The sequence below is a fragment of the Buceros rhinoceros genome, unplaced genomic scaffold (genome assembly GCF_000710305.1).
Source record: "Buceros rhinoceros silvestris isolate BGI_N320 unplaced genomic scaffold, ASM71030v1 scaffold21231, whole genome shotgun sequence".
Taxonomy (NCBI): Eukaryota; Metazoa; Chordata; class Aves; order Bucerotiformes; family Bucerotidae; genus Buceros; species Buceros rhinoceros.
The window spans coordinates 1-19,760 of record NW_010396217.1 but is presented as its reverse complement, the minus strand read 5'-3'; the positions used below and the strand labels follow the sequence as shown (position 1 = coordinate 19,760).

The following is a 19,760-nucleotide window of genomic DNA, read 5'->3' as shown; positions in this document are numbered from 1 at the left end:
TTGGAGATTTCAGGACACCAGCCCAGAGGTTACGTATATGCGGGAGTTTCATTTGTTTTTTTTTTTTTTTTTTTAGTTAAAAATGAAGCAGATGTAAAGGTAAGAAACCTTAGGCAATTTTATAACATCTCAACCAGCACAATATTCCATGCCCTGTGACCAAGAGCATGTTTTCTGACAGCTGTGGGAGATTTTTTTTTTTTTTTTTAGTTAAAAATGAAGCAGATGTAAAGGTAAGAAACCTTAGGCAATTTTATAACATCTCAACCAGCACAATATTCCATGCCCTGTGACCAAGAGCATGTTTTCTGACAGCTGTGGGAGAGCTGAAGCCACAACATCGCTACTCAGAAACGTCATTCCACAACGGCCATATCTTTGAATACAGCCGGGAAGTGAAAAGTATCTTTCTTCCCCATTCCTTGTTTCATGTTTTCCTGTATTTCTTCACAAAGATGGATAAGAGGATAAAAATATCCATCAGGCTGCTTACAGCCTGTGACCCAACCCTTCAAACACTTTGTTCTGCACCCCCAAACCCAAAAGGTGTTTAAAAAGCATGGCTGTGCTGGTATAAAACTGATCCGTCAAGGTGTTTTAAGGAAAAATGCCACTGAACTCTATGAACCCATTGTCCCAAACGTTCAGTTTTCACTAGCCTGTGCTTTTGTACACCCTCCAGCCCAGCGTGTTCCACATGCCTTCAGGCCTTGCTACAGGCACACCGATTTTTCCAGACAGGCAGTGCTCTCTGTTCACCCAGGCTGATTTGATTAGCCGCACGCCCCTGCTCAGGAGACAGGCAGCTACATCTGCGGGAGCCGGCACGGCCCTTCACGCCTGTCAGGGTGACCCGGAGCTCAGCAGCACAGCGATTATCCCTGCAGGACCTGTGTACAGGGGAACAGCTGCAGCCTCCCAGCCAGCCGTGGGCCCCACAGGCTGGACAAAATGCAGATGTCCCCCCAGGCAGTAGGACGAGCTCAGGGAACAGCTGGCAGAAAGCCTGCGACCAGCCACACCAGGACCGCCAGCGCAAACACCCGCTCAGCACGCGCTTGTACAGGCACCAGATGGGCTGGTGCAGGCTCACTCGAGCTGCAGAACGACAGGTTGTACACAAATAGTGTGACCTCCAAACCAGGACCAGAGTGAACCCGCTACACCGGGGTTTGCTACCACTGTTTAAATTACCACCTAGTCCTTTGTTGCCACCTCAGCCAGTGGCAAGGGGAGGCATGTAAAGCCTGGGGCTGATAAAAGGGAGCAAACAGCCTATTTTCTGTGACCTTGGCTGCGTCACCACTCCCTGGACACAGGCTGGGTCTCTGGGCAAAATACTGAGTACGTCAGAGGTGAGAGACTTCCCAGAGCCAAGTTAAGAGCCACTCCGTCTAGCTGCCTGCCCAGGCTGCAGGCGCTGGATGGCTGCTGTACCAGAACTGAAGTGCTCATAAACACAACACTGCTTTCCGATACCAAACAGCAACAAGCATCGCTCCTTGTCACCCGTCACTCCAGACCTGCTGAAACTGTGCTGCAGGGCCTGTGTTTGCTCTGCAACAGGTACAGTCCATCCACATTATCATGGCTTATCCAGTTTGCATTTTACGACCCGTCACAGAGGAAAAGGAACAAACCATTTTATCTCATCTGAAGTACTTTGCTCCTCTGGGCACTTCTAATAACAAGAATATGTTGAACTTGAGAACAAGCTGCAGCGACACAGTTCAGTTCTCCTGCACGGTCTTCCACCGCTTCCCAGGAGCTGGACCACATGCAATACATTTACTTCCATGGTAGCTATTGGATTTTTTTTTTCCTGTGTCTCACAAAGAAGTAGCAGCTCATTTGTCTGGATTAAAATATCTATATCTAAACTCCACTGATGGCAAGTTATAATGCTGATGCTCCTCATTTTCTGCTTAAATGGTGATCTTGTTCCTGTATAAAACTAAAAAAAAACCCCAAAACCACACCCCAACTTTTTGAGGTTTTTAATAGCAATTGTGTACTCCAGAAAAACAATAGGTTGTCCACTAATAACCATGACCCCAAAATAATGACCAGAGAGAATTCAAAACATCATTTTTACCACCGTTGTTTAAATCACCTATTGTTTAAATAGATGTAACCTAAACACTTGCTTCAGATGTCCCATATCCAGGATATCCTGTCCACTAAATAAGGAATAATGTTATCCTTATTCACATACAAGTCTGAGTTAAAAATTGACATCCCAGTATAGACGATCTGCAAGGTATTTCTGGAGACTTGCAGAGGCAAAGGGAAGCGCTGGGTGTACAGCATCCATAAAGTTTCCCCACAGTTAGTAGCACTCCATACAGCTGTGTAACTGCTGTGCTAATGCTACGGATGCCAGACCACGTCTGAGACGTGGGAAGAGCGATCTGTGCCAGGGAGCTCCCCAGCTGAGTAGGCAGAAGAAAGCAGCAGAAAGACAGAAGGCACAGACAGGTGACCCCCAAAAGCCTGGTGCTTTCGTGATGTATCCGAGACACGAGCCGTGGGCTCCTGAGCAGCTGTCCCAGGTTGGTACCTGCCCCAGGGAACCAAAGCTGCATGTACTCTGTTGCAGAGGAAAATGTACAGGGATCCCTTCCTGCACCGCTGACAGACAGCTGCTCCTGTACGGCGAGTGGGTTACACCCCCTACTCCCTGCAATGTGCTATTAAATAGTCTGTAGCAGAGAAGGACAACGACTGATCGCAAAAAAAATGACTCTTCACAGTATTTCCTCTGAAACAAAGCTGCTGGCACATCTCCTCCCCCAGCCCACTGGGTGGTCCTGTAAGGGAGATGCCATGGCCCAAACAAACATCCTTCACCTGCCATTCCTCTGGCTCCCAGAGTTTAAAGGGTACTATTTGTTACAAGACAACACAACTAACAAACTCACTAAGGTGATTGTGTACAACACAGACTAACCTGATCGACCAGATGTGAATCCCTTCTGCATGGTGGACTAATAAATCTCTGCCAGTCACAGCAGCAGGGTGACAGTCCCTGCTTAGGTATGGGAAAACTGGAGAGTGTCTGGCTACCACTAACAGCTGAGGAGACCCAGCACCGAGGAGAGCCAGACCTCCAGAGCACAGGCATGGACATGGCAAGTTTGGGGGTAGGGGCGTTGCTGCACATTCTCTCTTAACATATTTTCTGTTTAATAAGTGGGATGTTCTTGCCACCTCTGCCTGTTTGCTCACTAGCTATGGGCAGGGTGCAGCACTTCTTAATCAGAACCCCTGACCTGGCTGCTACAAACCACATCCAGCTCAATACCGGATTTCCTCGCTGTAGAAGGACGGCTTCCTGAGCAGTTCATACAACCACCTCTTGTCCAAGCCTGTTCTTATCACAGACACATCAGCACTCTGGCTCAGTGCTAGTGAGCAGTACCAGCATCAGCTGGCTCTTCTCCAGCTTGTCCCATCAAGCCCCTCGAGGATTTTTTTTCTCTAGAAAATTGCACGAGCAGGGCATTTCACCTTAAGCATTACTGGCATTCAGCGACCCGTGCCTATATATTTCTAGCTAAGCAACGAAACAGGAACAAAGAACCCAGCTTATCTATGTTAGTGTCAGTTGGCACCCTGAGTTCCGCTGTGCGCATGGGAGACTGCCGTCACGTGTCCCCCAGAAAGCTGCAGTTGCTGCTGTTGTGAGGAAAGCCAACTACAGCATCGTGGAAAGGAAACATCTTTCAGCGACGGCAGTGCAAGTACACAACCATCACAGAGAAGGGGAATCGGCAGGATTTTGGACTGGAAGCACCCGTAGGTATTTCCATCAGAGATGCTTCCTACATGAAAATGGAAACATGAAAACTCTCCAGGTCAAGACCATCAGTCTTGCATGTGCTGTTTAAGTACAGTGTTAGATGTGATCCACAGAGACGCCACTCATGCTGTACGTGCATGTACACACATGATGTACAGCTTCCAGTGCTGCATCTAAAGGCTCCAGCCGAGAAGCCCTGTAGCTCTTCTCAGGCAACGGAAGAGACTAACATGACATGCTGGCCCTCCCAGCGCCCTGCTGGAGGGCCAGACACGGACCCTGTGTCCCTGCCTTACCTACCACAGTTCAGGCTCTCACCCAAAAGCTCAGGTGGCAGGACTGCGCCCCAGGGCGTCATCCTCCCCGTGCAGGAGCCTGCTCAGCCCTGCCCTTTCCCAGCGCCCCTCTGGGCTCAACAGGGCTTGTGGGGCTGAGGGTCCCCAAGATGGAGCCAGGTAACCCCCAGGTTTAAAAAGCATCAGGTAGAGCCAAACCTCACACATGCTTGTGTCAAGCTAGTTTAACAAAAACCAGTTTAATACCAATCTAATTAAACCTGGACATGTGTGTTCAAATGCGAATGTAATCACTGACTGAAATGGTTTTGCTTAATTAATGGTAAGTCACTTAAATGTGTATTTGCATCGTAACTTGCTGAACTAATAAAAACTGATCGTGTAGCTGGGGCCTAATTTGCTGATTAAAGCCGAGTAATTTAAACGAGGATTGTAACAGCTTCATTGTACCAGTTTGGGGTAATTGCACCATTTGATTGATTTTAAAATCAATTTAGCAAGATTGGACCATTTTAAATAGGTCTGGATCTTTAATGCCTGTTTGCTAGCACAGAGAGGACTTAGGAAAGGGAATTTAACACAGGTTTCAACTGGTATTTATTATTCACAGAATTGGAACACACCTTTCCCTTTGCTTCTCAAGCAAACTACGGTGCTTCTCCAGCACTCCCCCTCCAAAGAACTTCGCAATGAATTCGGTTGAAATTGGCCACTGGGAAGGAGAACAGAGGTCCAAAGCATTAACATACGCAATTTCATACAAGAGAGATCCTGTTAGACCCTCAGGGCACCGCAGGACAGTGGCACTGCCTGGCCATCTCCTTCCACTTGAGAGCAATAAAACCCCACCAGCTGCTCAGAGAATCGCCCGTTATTTTTTAACTTTAAAAATGCAAGTTTTCACAAAGCAGGTGAAAACTTTCCTCACCTTCACCACTGCTGTATAAATCCTGTCTACCAACATCTCTACATTTATGCTGGCAGAGTGTCGAGTCACACAGTAAAAACAGCTCCTTGGTGATACGCATCACCTTAACCACAACAAAACCAAAACAGCTTCTGTTTTTCATAAGCCAGTGCAGGGGAGTTAGTGAAGAGACCTTGGGCTCCTTCCACAGCTTTCCGCTGGTTCCAGCAGCGCTGTATCTGCATCACTGACGGCTTCTAAAGAGCAGCAAAGCAGCAGCAGCCGCCTCCCCTCCAGTGAACTCTGGTTCCTGGGTCCCAGCTGAGAGCCCGCCTGGCCTCCGTGTCTTTCAGCACTGGGCTTGTGTACCCTTAAGCTTGCCATGGAGTTAGAGAAGGAGCTTTGTGCCTGACAAATAACTCACAGTAGCGAGCTGCAAAGATGAAGCTTCGGCACAAAGTGATGAGACGCAGCGTGCAGAGCCAAAGGCGAGCACACAACAGGGAACAAGCTCCGTTATCAGCTTACAGCCTCAAATAATGAGATGATCCTGGCTCAGCCGAGGCTCCTCCTGATGAGCCGGGGCTGGATCACCCATCCAGGGAAAAGGGGAGAAAAAAACAGCGTGGGAGGAAGCCTTATGGAAGGAGGATCAGTCCAGGGAAATTGGCTTATCAGCAGCTGGCAATTAGGGTGGGAAAAGCTAATGGTCTGGCTCACAGCACTCGTTCTGTGGGGCTGGAGGGCAGCGGTAGCTTTAGGAAGCCTTGTCCTAGACCCTTACCTCATCCCATCAAGGACAGAGAGGGCAAGAGCTAAAAGCTTAAAAGGAAAGTGGCCTGTAGAGAAGGAAAAGCAACCCAAGATTGATAAAAGGGCCTGAGCCAGCACTGTTTCTCATCCCTGTGCTCCCAGAGGGACTGTAGCAGAGGCTCCTGGGCTGAGGAAGGCTTCACCCCACATCTACACAAGGAGCCTGGCAGCAATCCCCAGCTGGCAGCATCTCCATTAGCAAGCATCTCCCCAGCACACCAGTCGGCGCAGGGCGGTGTCCTCTGCACCGCCCTGGCCCACCTGATTTGGCTGGAAAGAGGTTGGGGGGCTGCTGCAGGCACTGCTCGTCATCAGTTGAAATGAGAACCTTGCAGCACAGAGCCTGGTATAGGAGATGTCTGCACATGCAGTTGTTTAAATCATGCCTAAAAATCCACCTCATTCATGTAATCTTCCTGCATCAAGAGAAATCCTTTACCTTCCCTGCTGCCCCGTGAGGGGACCAGCATTACAGCACTGCAGCCTGCAGTCCCGGCAGGAAGGCTAAACCCGGCCTCTTCCCAGCATCCCTCTGCACGGATTCTTCAGCCTGTGCTCCTTTAACTAGGATTAAACATTCCACAGATCGATATGAAGCAACACAATTACTTCATTAGCAAGACAGCAAGTGCAGCATAAACCTCTCTTTGTTTAAGGCCAGAGGAGCTCATTAAATGACAGCTATTTTTACATCTGGTGTCATAGGTTTCCTGATTATTACAGTGCCGACCCCCTGAACAGAGGTAGGATCATCTTTCATGTCCTACCTAATTCAATTCACATCTATTTTTTTAATTTACAGCACAGAAGGCATCATATTTGCTCCCTGGAACCGTAAAATACGAGTTGTCCTTCCCATCTCACATAGATACAAACGCAAAGCAACCCCCCACACCCACACCCGGAGACTTTACAACAAGCCAGTTCACGGCTGTGTTTTATTACTTTACCTCCAGAAACATGTCCTGTGTCCGTTCCCTTTGCCATCTCTGACGTGGTACCTGCAAATGGGGGAGAATGGTGAAGGGAAAAGGCTGGTTTTCCTCTGTCTCAGCAGGGGTGGGAAGGGACACATCCATGACCCTGCTGAGGTCCTACTAGTGGATCCCTCACTGGGGGCTTTCATAGCACTCAGAGAAACTAGCTGGAGATTTTGCAGATGGGACCCAAGGACACCTTCCAGAGGAGCAAGGAGATGTCCCCTTCAGCAGGCATTGGTACCCGAATCTCCACTGGCCCGAGGCCCCTCTGGCTCCCTGCAGACGGCCTCTCATCAGCACTGGGGTCATGTTGCAGCGCTCAAACCCACTCCCTTCCCTGGCAGCAGGGTCACCAGTGCCTCTGGGACCTTTATGTCAGGGTCCTCTCTGAATGGAAAAGGATGTGCTCATAGTTAGAGAACATCAACGCTGGAGAAAGCATAGAGCAGTAAAAGACCACATAGAGAGCGTTGAAGTGAAACAGACTCGGACACCTTTGCTGCACCACACGTTAGGGACCTTGGACGTGGCCTGCAGAGCAGAGCCATCACCAGCCACCCTTGCAAGGCTTTGCTGAGGGATATCTATAGTGGCCAAAGAATGAAGAGCTTGAACTGAAAAATAAAGAGGAACGGTTACCCACCCAAACCAAAGGGTTCTGCTCGGAGCACAGCTCTGTAAATGACATGACATTGCCCTCCTCTGAATGCGTTACTCGCCTCCCAGCTCTCAGCAATGTCACAGCATGACAGATGACAGAAGCTTGGGGAGAGGTGCCTCAGGCTGAACAAATTTCAAGCTCTCTCTGAGAGCACTTTGATATTGAAAGTTACACTCTTGAAATTTCCATACCTTTTGCTCTGCTGCGCTACAGCTTTTCTGGGATCCGATCTGACGGGAGCTTTAACAACTCACGTCTGCAGGAAGATTTTTAGTCATTTGAGAGGTATGAAACACCGAAGGTTGCATCTGAACTCCCTAAGAGATGTCAGCTCACACAATGTCAGCACCAGCCGTTGGCTCTGGAATAAATAATATATCCTCTTTCTAGATAATTTTTTTGGTCAGGTTTATGAATTATAAGCCTAGGAAATATATTTTAAATATAACTCCTAAACATATTAGAGTACAATGAATTATTCATGATGATTGAATGCTTCATTGGATTTATTTCCCTTGTTTTAATGAATCTTTCATGGACTTCTAGACATTTATCTTACTTGAAGCTGTTTACCAAATACTTTGAATGAGCAATTTTGAACCAGCGGGTTTCTTGGACACCATTTGCCTCCAGTATCCTCTGTCATTTGTAGTTTGAGCTATGTGTACAGCTGCATGTGAGCTGTGGCTCTGATTTATCTCCCTGAGTAGACGACTAAATAAGAAGATTAATCGAAAGCAGGTATTTGTACAAAGAGTAGGTATGTCCCAAACAGCCAGCCAACAAGTCCATTTACACCCTGTCCGTCGATCACAGAGAGGAAGGGGGCAGGGGGAGTAGAACCAGGCACAGCTCGGTTTTGTAGCCATCTTAATTCATCAGCAAAAGGCCATCCACGTCAAAATACACTTGAAGAGGGCACAGTGGCCCGGTATGTGGAAGCCCAACAGCAGCCAGGTTCTCCCCTCACAGCCTCCACCACATTGTGGGTCATCGAAACACCATGAAACCACCTCTCCCCTCTGCTTCAGGGAAACCCAGCTCCTACTCAGCTCACCAAGAAGGGCTGGAAGGCTTTGAGCCCAGGAAAGGTATAAATACCCCTGAGCATTTCCTCTATCCCAGGAGAGCATGGAGTGTTCCTGAAGACATGGCTAGTAAAATGGTCTTTCCAGCCCTCCCTAATGTAACCGGCTCCATCTACAGCTGCCTTCCAGCCACCGCCTGTCCACCTGTCTTCCACCCAGGCGCAGGGGACTCATTGCTGGCTGTCACAGGCGGGCAGTAGCAGCTCTTATCTCTGTGAACACTCTTCTGACTACAAGGCACATCACCCATTGTTCGGCTCACCGGAGACATGCACTGTTAATAAAGAGGCTCGCAGTGATGTGTGTTAGCACAGATACTTTCACTCACCCGTCAATAACCAAAGTCAATTGTCATGACCATAGCTGCACTTATAATTCGTTACCTTCAGCACATGAGTGGGATTCTTTCTATAACCCCCTGAAGCAGAGCACCGCTGGGTAAAAGGGGCACCGCTGGACTCACCCAGTGCCCTAATGATTCAAACCAGCAACACCTTATAAAGTGATTTTAGAAGCCAAGGAAAGCAAAGACCACAGAAAAAATCTCACCCTATTTATGCCCAGCAAAGCAAAGAAAAATGAAACACCTAAAATCCATTTAAGAAATTGCTTGATTTAAGGCAAATACAGATAATTCGTGGCTACGACTTCTGAAACTTCATAGCATGCAAGTCTAAACAAAGGGGCAAGAAGCAGGGGCATGGCTTCAGGGCCAGAGACGGGATGGACTTTCACCCACTTTGGATTCTTCACCCGTAACAACAAATAAAGCAAACAAAACCAGCTTCTGAATCAAGCCCTCCACAGTGTTGTAGCAATTTCAGATCGTTGACTGTTTGCATAAGAAGCGGATTAGTATCTTGGTATGTGGGAGAAGTCAGGAATGAATAAGTGTTGCCTAAGATGAACAGGGTGAACGCTGAGTAAAAGCAAAGCGTGCCATAATACTTGCCAGATGCAGCCAAACTTATCATTGCTTTTATGACATGGACTAACATTCTCTAGGAGTTCTCCTCAGTAAAGGTCTCCTCTTGGCTGTGTGTTACATTTTCATACCTAACACATGCAGCTTATGTACATAATTTGTTCTATCAGTTTCTCTTGGCTGGGACAATAAGACATAAGTGAAATGTTTGGTTTGGGTTTTTTTTTTTTTCAGTAATCAGAAAGACAAGTGTATTAGAGTTCTGATTATTCTTAACTCACTACAGCTCAGCCTGGAGTAAGTACCGAGTACAAGATGACATACAGAGGGTGTGTTATAACACATCTTCTAAAACCAGAGTATCACCTGCACTTTGGTAAGTGCAGTGTAGATAAAAAGAGGGAAAAATATAACCGTGGATTTTCTTGTTAATGAAAGTCACTGAAAACAAGCCACAGGGTTTTCACAAAACCCCGTGAGTGGTGAGAGAGTTATTTGTTTGAATACCAAGGCCATGGAGAATGGTAAGTCAGTCGGACAGAAGTATTGAAGTATCCGGTCCCTTCTACAGGTCACTTCAAAGCAGCAGCTTCAAGCAAGCATTTTAATCCTGACCCTTTTGCACCATCATTCCCACGCAGCGTCAGGGGTAGGTGCGGACGGCTGGTCCAGCAGCTGCGAATCGCAGCCGTGCAGGCTGACCACCACGCCACGCTGCGCCTGCTCCCTTCGGGGTTTCTCCCTGGGTTAGGCAACAGTCCACGGGAAGGCTCAGGGTTACTCACACCAGTTTACCAGGATAAATCCTCTTGCTGGTCACCAGCCTGAAACATCCAGCGAGCGTTAGGATTTGTGCCACATCTGTTGGAGAGCAGCACGTGTCCCCACTTATGCTGTACCAGTTCACTGTGCTGCAAGTCTCTGCATTTGACACATGACAAGCAAATACAACCAGCTCCAGAGTCTGTCTATAAACACATGTATCTGTCACCTTCCTTTGCAAGGCTCAGCTCCCAGAGAAGAGAGAATTGATTCCTCACGCATTATCCCTCTCAACATATGCCTGATGTCTTCCTAGATTCTCACATTTTGTGAAAACAATAGCACTTGTGTCACTGAAAATTAAGATATAATTATTTCTCATTAGCAAGTACTGCTGCAGAATTTGGGTGGGAGGAACTGAAAAGCAGGCCGTTGTTACAGCATTTAAGAAATCACAACATTTTAGCCACCTTTGAAGCATTCAAGTAAACCACATTTTTCCTGCCAAAGTCAGAACAATGCGGGCTGACAAGAGGGGACGTGGAAGACAGCTCCTCATCCGTCACCAGCAGTTAGCATTCCAGGGCAGGGCTGGAACCAAGCCATTAAGCTACACTTGCAGAACAATCTCAGCAGTGATCTCAAGTCCAGCTGCAGTTCTTTTGCCGGATAAAACCACTTAAAATCAGCAAAGTCTGCACATTTTCAGCAGGTATCAGGAGTGCTGTATGTTAGTGCAGACACCCCGGAGGTTCAACTCCTCTCAAATTGTGTTTCCAGTGTATTTCTGCCACAGACTTGCTATGTGGCCACAGGTAAGTCAGTAAAGCCTTAGAACAAGCCTTTAGCCTGGAGCATCCAATTACCTCCATTCCTCTTGGGCTCAGAGCTAAGCATAAACTTACATCCCTAGCAGATACGCTCCCAGTAGCCTCCTCTTAGTCCAGCCCTAAGGCAAAGCCCCTTTCTCAAGGGAATGTCACCGGGCTGTAAGAGGAGAGATGTTTGTTAAACATGAGAGCATCGCTCCTGAGGAGCAGGAGCCTGCTGTGCCTGCCTCAGGACCCGCAGCCACCGACATGGGGAGACCTGGGGTGATACACCCAGAGAGGGCAGAGGTCCCGCTGTGGTTTTGGCATTTGGGCGCTAGTCCTGGGAAAGCAAGTCATGTGCGTGTCCTTCCTCAGGAGCTGGGTGCCAGCTCTGGAGCTCATCTCCACCCTCCCAGGAGGGAGGAGACACTCTATCAGCAAGATGGGAAATGGCTTTAAATTAGACATAGGCTACTGTTTAAAGAGGAAATTTACTTTAATCCAGAGACAGCAACAAAGATCAACATGATCAAGTCATCCGTCTTGGCAGTGCATGACTGTCTTCTAGAAACAAATGCTTTTCACTCCACTACATGTTTAAGCCATTTACATACACAGTTAGCAACCTCTGGCTATACAGCTGCCCTCAAACCATAAGCTTGAGAGAAAATCATGACAGCTTGCTAAAAAGCAGCTGGCAGAGCTTACCTTCAAGATGCATGAAAAAATTCAAGTCCTCCTCACCCACTGCTGCCTCCCCTCTGGCCCAAGCAGCCCCTGGCAGGTGGCTGGCCAGGGCAAAGAAAACAGAAAAGCACTTCTAATAGTTTCATTCTCAGCCCAGAAAAGGTATTTTAGATAGAGACACCCACTGCGTATGTATGACTTGCTTGCATTAACGCCTTGGTCTGCACACATCCATCTGTCCCATCAAATCAGTAACTCCATCTGTCCTACGCACAGGTAACATGAAAGAGCAATTCACTGACTGTGCAAACAGTTGGTAGAAAATACCCGCAGGGAAAGACGACAGCTTCAGGCATTCATTTGAAGCCTGGAGCCCGAAACACACAGCATGAGATTGCTGAGCTGGTCAGTGCTGCAAGGAGACCTACAGCTCCGCACCCTCTTGCCCGAGTGCACAGTCCTGCCGGCAGGTCCCTTGTGCCGTGAAAGCTGTAACAGCAGCGGAAATGCAGCAGGAACGATGCAGCCACCCAGAGGAGGAGAGACAGGTACCCCAACCCATGCCCTGCTTCCCACCGCCCCTCTCACCACCTCCTGGGCTGCTCTTCAGCACAGGTACAGTACATCGGGGAAGCAAGAACTGGGTGATCTAACAGTTGCTTAAAACTACTCAAAGAGTATTTACCAAGATAGTGGAGCCAAACTCTTCTCCATGGTGCCACATGACATAACAAGAAGCAGCAGCCATGGTCTTGGATTTAGGATGGCTATCAGAAAAAAAACAAACAACCCAAATCCCCACCCATCAGTCACAGGAACATGCAGCACTAGAACAGGGTGTGGAATTTCTGTCCTTGGAGGTTTGTCTTACCTGGCTAGACAATATTATGGAGGTTAGATGAGATGACCTCCAGAGCTCCCTTCCAAGCAATGCCATATCATTCCTGGCCTTCCATCAGAACATCACTTACTTCCAGTCAAGAATGAACACAAGTAAAGGAAAATATTATTTTCCTTTTTTAATATCAGCATAGGTATATTAATCTGCATCTTATCACAATGAAATGCTGCTGGTGCCATAAGCTGCATTACTGAACATAAGGAGGTACCATTCCCTGGTCTGCTTAGATTTGAGTTCTGCTCCGTAAAACTGTAGTATAAGGTAGTACCTTCTCCAAAACACCTGAAGTGAACAAAGACCCATCATCTTCCACACTCCCTGTTAGGAAAAGGCAGCATTTCACAGCCTCCCTGACTGATCAAAGTTCTTTTTCCTCTGTCAACACAACCAGAGTTCATCGAGAATCGCTATGATAACAGATTTATATAAGCTATATAATTTGGCTTCCGCCTGCCATTAAACCCGTGCCAGGACGGCTGACATTAGTCAGCTTTATTCTGCCTGAATATAATATATAAAAAGAAACTACAGCCTTGCAGCAGCTGCACAGCAAAGTTCTGTACAGCACCTGAGCATCTCCAGCCCTTTTGTGACCTTCTGTCACCTTTTGTAGTCTTTCAAAATCTGAAATGGGTTTTTAAACAAAAAAAAAAAATGTCCCTTTTCCATGAGGCAAATGAAAAGCAGCTCCATTTTCTATGTAAAACAAGAACAAAAAGAGTGACTGCCAGTAAGCAGGGAAATGCACAGCCATTGGAAGTGGCAGAACGGCTCACCCACGCTTTAATGGATGGGCACCAATATGCTGCTCCAGTAAAAAGAGGGAACAAATCCTGCTCGAGAGCATAAAGCAGAGTTGTTCTCCCAATTTGTAGTTCACGCTCACAGCTAAAGAAAGTATTACTGTCCGACAGCCTACTCAGATGTGCGGGAGGTTTTCAGCACAAAAAGGACAAAGAACTCGCTGTGAGCACTTCCACAGTTCCTGCAGATACAGCCAAACGCACTGACCTCACACGGCGATTTCCTGGTGTTTGATCTTCCCAGCCTTTGTCCAAACCAAACGCATTAAAAACGCAACTTGCCTCTTAGATGCTGTTGCCCCGAGTGAGCAGTGTGGGCTGGTCTCAGAGGCCACCCACATCTCGGACAATCACATGAATGCTCCTCCATGGCAGCAGCAGATCCCACAACTGCTGAACACCACTGCAGACCCCTTCAGAGAATCGCTAACCGCTGCCTTGGTGAAGGTCAGGCCTCAGCTGAGCGCCGCTGTCTAGCAGAGCCCCACAGATGCCTTGTCCAGTATTCCACCCTGAAGTAACGGCTAAGAGAGCAGGAAACTCCAGCCTGGTTTCCAGTTTATATCACAAGACCGTTGTACGCATGGGGGTGCCACTTCCAGCTCTGACTCAAAACCGACTGTGCCCCTCCCTCCCCAGCTCCAATAATGGACGTATAAAAGAAGCCATCCCTTGCTGCCCCTGCTGTTCAGGGTTCACCATGGACTATGCATCAGGCCATCGTCTTTCTTCTTTTTACTCAATTAAAGCCCGTGACTTACACGACTGCACTGCATGTTCTTTCAACACCATTTGTTACCCCTTTCAGCCACTTTAATTAATCATTCTTTTGCGCTGATTCCCCTCTTTTCAAAGTTGCCCAAATGCCAGCATACTGAACGCTTTAGAGAAACTACAGCAAAAATCTGGTAGATGAAACTTTGTTCAGAGAATCGGTCAAGTCAGGGAAGATCTTGTGTTAGTCTGGTGTATCTTTATTGCATGCACGCTGCTCACAGCTGTCTGGGGCTGAGGCGAGCTAAAACTCAGAGCTATCTTCTTACGCAGCCTCTGAGAACTCCGAGATTCACCCTTGAGTTCGAGTAAAGTTACCCCAGTGGCTGCGCAAACCGGTCATAGATGGAGAACCAAGCAGTACTTTGTTTGGACAATGTAAATAGCATCAGTAGTTTGCATATAACCAGGACACACTTGCAGTGGTGTAAGCAGTAGAAACTATTCTTAAAGCACGTACAAAGTGTCAGTCATAACAAATCATACAGAACAGGAGTTTCTATTCAAATTTAACCTTCAGTCTAAGCTCCTTCACAAAAAAAAGGGTAAATAATCCTCTTTATGAAATCTTTCATGCCAGATTACACACCAGTCAGTACCTACAAACACTAACAGAGCTACTCAACAGGGTAGACTTGGGGTACCTGGACTAAACGCTGTCTGAAGCCTCTCCAAGCTCCCAGATGCTTGGATTCGAGATGCTCCGAGATGCTCCCACAGGTCTTGGATTCCTGGAGGCAACTCCACACTTCTCACGCTCCTCTGGTCTCAAAGCAGCTACAAAGGCAGTACATAGCATTGGGCCAGCACGTCAGAACTGGAACCAGCACAGAGCAAAACTTCATCAAATCACTTCACTGGCCTCAGTCCAGCTGTGCAGTTTTGCCATGTAAGGTACAAGACAGGAATGGCAACGGTGCCCCGTTCCCCATGGCACTAATAGGAAACACTTGCTGTTGGTTTATTTCTTGATTTCCAATTCTTTCCTTTTCAACTAGGTTTATACCCATTACGTCCCACACCCGTAACGGACTTGTTCAATTAGTTATGCCCTCTTGCTTGGGCTAAGAAATACTGACTTTTAATACATCACAGCTTTTAACCAGAAAACAAGATGTGAGAAATTCTGCTCCCTAATCTAAGCTTAGCCATTCTTATCAAGAAAAACAAACCAACCGACCCCATAAACCTGTAAAAATGGTAAAAAACTGTTACCTTACAGCAGTTAAACAAGCTGCATCTCCCCAGAGTTTTAGAAGGGGGATACAAGGGGGAAAGCATGGATATTTGCTTTCTGTGTGACCCATGATTTCATTCACAGGGTTTCCTTCCTGTACCACATATAGTTAAAAGATCATGTTTCTCAGCTGTAAAAAGAAGTCTCTCATGTGAACTTTACATGTTTGGTATCAAAATATCAGCATCCTCTGTATTACCCACATGCATGTGGAAAGTTACCCTATTTCCACAGTGATGCAATAGGAAAAGAACGTTCTTAAGTCCTAAGGAACAAGAAATGCCATCTTGCCTGAAGTCCCTCTCGTCCCTACCAGCTGAAGGCAGTCTAGTTCCATTGCTGTACTTCCAGCGTCCCCGATAAGCACTTAACAGAACAGACACCACAACTTTGTCTTTCCTTTTTCTATTGCTCCATGCCAGAACGCCAGCAGAAAGTATGGGAAAATTGTTTGAACGTGAGAAAGCAAGAGCGGCGCTAGTCAAGAGCCACTGGAGACTAAAAGCAAAGCAAGATAAACTTGAAAGCTCTGACAGAATATTAAGTTCAATACCATGGGTGCTCCAAGTTGCTCTTTCCACCTGCTTTATAAAAGAATCTGTTCCTTACCCATTCAGGACAAAAACCAACCAAACACCCCAGACCACACAACAGCAAAACAAAATCCCAAAGGAAGAAAAGAAAATCTATATTTAAATAAAGGATTCAGAATTGGGCCTGAAAAAAACCCCAGAAAAACCACAAACAAGCCTTCAAATGAAAGTCTTATAACACCAATCTTTATTCAAGACAGACTGAAAAGAAATACCTGTTAGTACTTCATTTACTTACCCTGAAAATAGAACTCAAAAATATCCTACTTGGTCAGTATTCACCATCTTAAAATGAGCTGATAAGCTCCAGCTTATGCCAAGTCCACACATATATAATGGATATAAATCATGTATATACATACATGCTTTGCTGCCACCTAGTGAACAGTCTCCAAGTAAGGAGGTTTAGTTCATACAGACCCAATTCTGCCACCTTTATTCACCCCTAGCTCAACTGACTTCAGCATAGATACTTTTTGAACAGGTTCTCAGTGTGACAAAGGATGGCTGAACCAGATGCTTAGTTAAGAAAACTCTAAAAGACTGAACAAAGTATAACTACCAGTCTTGTGCAATTTCCATACACTTTTGCACCAGTTTATTGCCACAAGCATTATGGAAAAGATCACTAAATTCTTTCTGATAAAAATATTGCAGCTTTGCATCCAAGCTGTATAGCTGTCTTCAAAACCGAGTAAGCTGGTGCCTGTAAACAAAGAATAAAGGATTAAATACACTTGATGAAGCATTTTATTTGAACCAGACTGGTAAGGAATAGCAATCTGAAAAAAACAAACCCCAAAACCAAACCAAAATCACAAACAAAAAACACCAAAAAAACCACCTGTATTTGTAGTCTTCCATCTTAAAGAAAATCAAATTAAAACCAATCAGTAAGTCAAGCGGAAAAAAAAGGAGAGAAGTCACATATTTGTCATATGGTATTTGAGGGAGCATAGAATTTAGTTCAGCATTTCACACTTCCTAAGATGGTTGTGCACCTACCAAGAGGGTGCCTCCAATTCCAAGCACTTATCAGCCTTATCTTAAAAAATACTCAATCTAAACTTTAAGTTTAAACCATGCAGAGGACACCTCTCAGGAAAACACAATTGCTTTAACACTTGGCACGAGTTCCAAGAGATTCAATTCTGTTCTGGAAAAATGAAAGCTATAATATGCAGCGTTTCCTTATATTCAGCTTTGGGAAAGAATATGAAGCACTTCATTTTCTATTTCTCAAAGAACTACACCACAGGCACTGGAAAAGGAAGACACAAATATGGCACCTACATCCTCGCTAACGGTCCCAGTTAGTTAACACCGTACTTACTGCTTCCGCATCGTGCTCAAGCCCAACGTCGTGGTGCTCCAGTTCCTCATCCCGAAATTGCTTTATTATCTTTAAAAACAGCAGTTAACTAGGTAAGTCTGCTTGGCAGAGAAATCAAGGCAGCGAGTACACAAAACTGTATGGTGTTGACACTGCAGGCACCAGGACGGGCATTTGAAGCCCTAGTCTCTCAAAAGCTTCTCAAAAACCTGAACCTCCAGTTCAGCAAGAAGGAAATTATTTACAGCATTCCCCAAACCTGAAGGTTTTTTTTAATAATCGCAAAAAAAGTCTTTAAAAACCAAGTTGCTGTTTAATATATGTTCTTCAGTTTCAAGAAGTCCTACAGTCATAGTAACTCACAATACAGATTATTCTGACCATAACGAAATTAAGGTCCCTGCCTTGCCAGACAATCAGTAAGGGTTTCCCTGCAAGCTAACAGGACTTTTGGCCATTCTCGTGCACTCTAAAGAGCTCTAGTCCTCTCCTCTTATTTTTCAACTAGGACAAAAAGTTTTTAAGAATTTTCTCTGGTGGTGCCTGCAGAGAACTAGGATTGTTTCATAAAGCGCTCAGAGCTCACAGACACCCAGGCACTGTCCCTACCCTGAATAGGTTCACATCACTTTTGGTTTCATCACTAGTCCTCCCCATGTGGACACCGTGCTGCTCAGCTTTTTCTCTTTATTTTGTGCCCTCTCAGTCTATAGTCTTTATTTTCAGAGACAGCACTTCCCTGTGCACGGCAGCACAGCCGGCGTTACTTCAGATACCATTTCAGTGACAAAGAGCCAGGTCTGGAGTCACCAGACTTGGCTACCTGTTAAACTCAGCACACTGAGCGCACTGATCTTCAGCAGACGGGAATGACACACGGGCACTAGAGCAAGCTCCCACCACACACAGCACAAACCAGCTCGGTGTGCTCCGTGTGGAAACAGCTCAGTCTCTGACAAGCGCCCTACAGGAATGTGTCCTCGTTTCATGCCTAAAATACTTGAGAAGTAACTTCCTTGCAGAGCTAACAACCACTGGCTCCTTACATGCTCTGAACAGTATTTGAGACTAGAACCACATAACCATACCCAGCATAAGCAGAATGTTACTACACGATCATGTTTTCTCCTTGTTTCCCCTCAAAACCCTTCCTTTCAATTAAAAGTAATCAAAATCAAAGCAGAGGTCTCTCAATCGAAAGGGAAATACTGAACCACTGAAAGCGTGCTGCGCTAATCCAACATACATTTTAATTTTGACGCTTAATCAATACAGTGCTGCTGAAGGAAAAAACATCCTTGTAACTTAAAAGCATTCTAAGCGATAGGACAAAGAGATCTGCTGTGAATTCTGCAAGCGTACTAGTTTAAATGACTAAAGTCACATTAGATGATTCAACAACTTTGTTAAACTACTTTTGCAGTCATAATTAAATACCTGCAATAGTTCTTTGTACTTTTCTGGATCTTCTGCCACAAGAGCTCGGATCTGCCTGTTGTAGTGATCCGATATACTCTCTTCCACTGCCACCGTGCAAGCCATGGCACCTTTCTTTCCCAGTAAAGCACTTCCAGCCCCTGTGATTGTGGTACCAAACACATGCAAACAATTAAATCTGAAGCAATACAAATAATTTACACACTTGAAGACTTCATAAAACAACAACAGTAATAATGCAAGCTCACCTAAAACAAAACCTGCTACATTCCAAAAAGGCAATAAAACAGTAGGTCGGACTCTGTACGCAACCATTAGTTCATTGAACTTTTTCAGGTGGACTTTTTCTTGATTCCACATTTTCTGCAAATGAACCAGATCACAGTAAAGTATAAAACCAGGAAAAAAGAAACAAAACCACACATTTCTAATACAACTAATAAGCTAAAGAAAGCCAAAACAGCTGATGCCCCCACACTTGAACTGCAGAAGTAACACGATTCACATCACAAAGAGGAAATGGTGAAGAAGGGCAGATGAGGAGAGTTATAAATAGGCAACACAGAAGCACTTGCAGCATAAGACTCTTTGCGACAACGCTGCAGCACTGGGGAGGCCCTTCCCCAACAATCCCGTGTTTAGAGCAGACGTTCCCAGCTATCACCTTACAACCCCACCGCAGCGAACCGAGCGCCAGCTAGCCAGAACCACAGCCATCACCTGAGGGCCCCTCACCTGGATAACCGGCCCCACACCTGATCTACCCAACACGGCCATCTGCCCCGCATAGATGCGGTTTGCCCCGTACTCCCCCGCATGGTCCACCCGGATGATGCGGTCTATGACGGGCTTGTTGATGCCCTCCAGCGTCGTCTGGGTGCTGCAGCGCCTCAGAGACACCGCTGCGGCGGGCAAGGGCCACCTTCCCCGCAGACCTGCCGGAGAGACA

The 19,760-nt window shown here is 46.3% G+C and overlaps 1 protein-coding gene across 1 annotated transcript; it reads right to left on the bottom strand.

Moving 5' to 3' along the window:
- Window positions 1-16,635: 16,635 nt before the first annotated feature.
- COQ7 (coenzyme Q7 homolog, ubiquinone (yeast)) lies at window positions 16,636-19,747 on the bottom strand (the record flags this gene model as incomplete). The annotated part of the gene is made up of 5 exons (XM_010145847.1): window positions 16,636-16,747; window positions 17,375-17,443; window positions 18,812-18,951; window positions 19,060-19,174; window positions 19,547-19,747. Coding segments are annotated over 5 exons (603 nt in total), but the record flags the coding sequence as incomplete, so codon positions are not given.
- Between the last annotated feature and the right edge of the window lie 13 nt (window positions 19,748-19,760).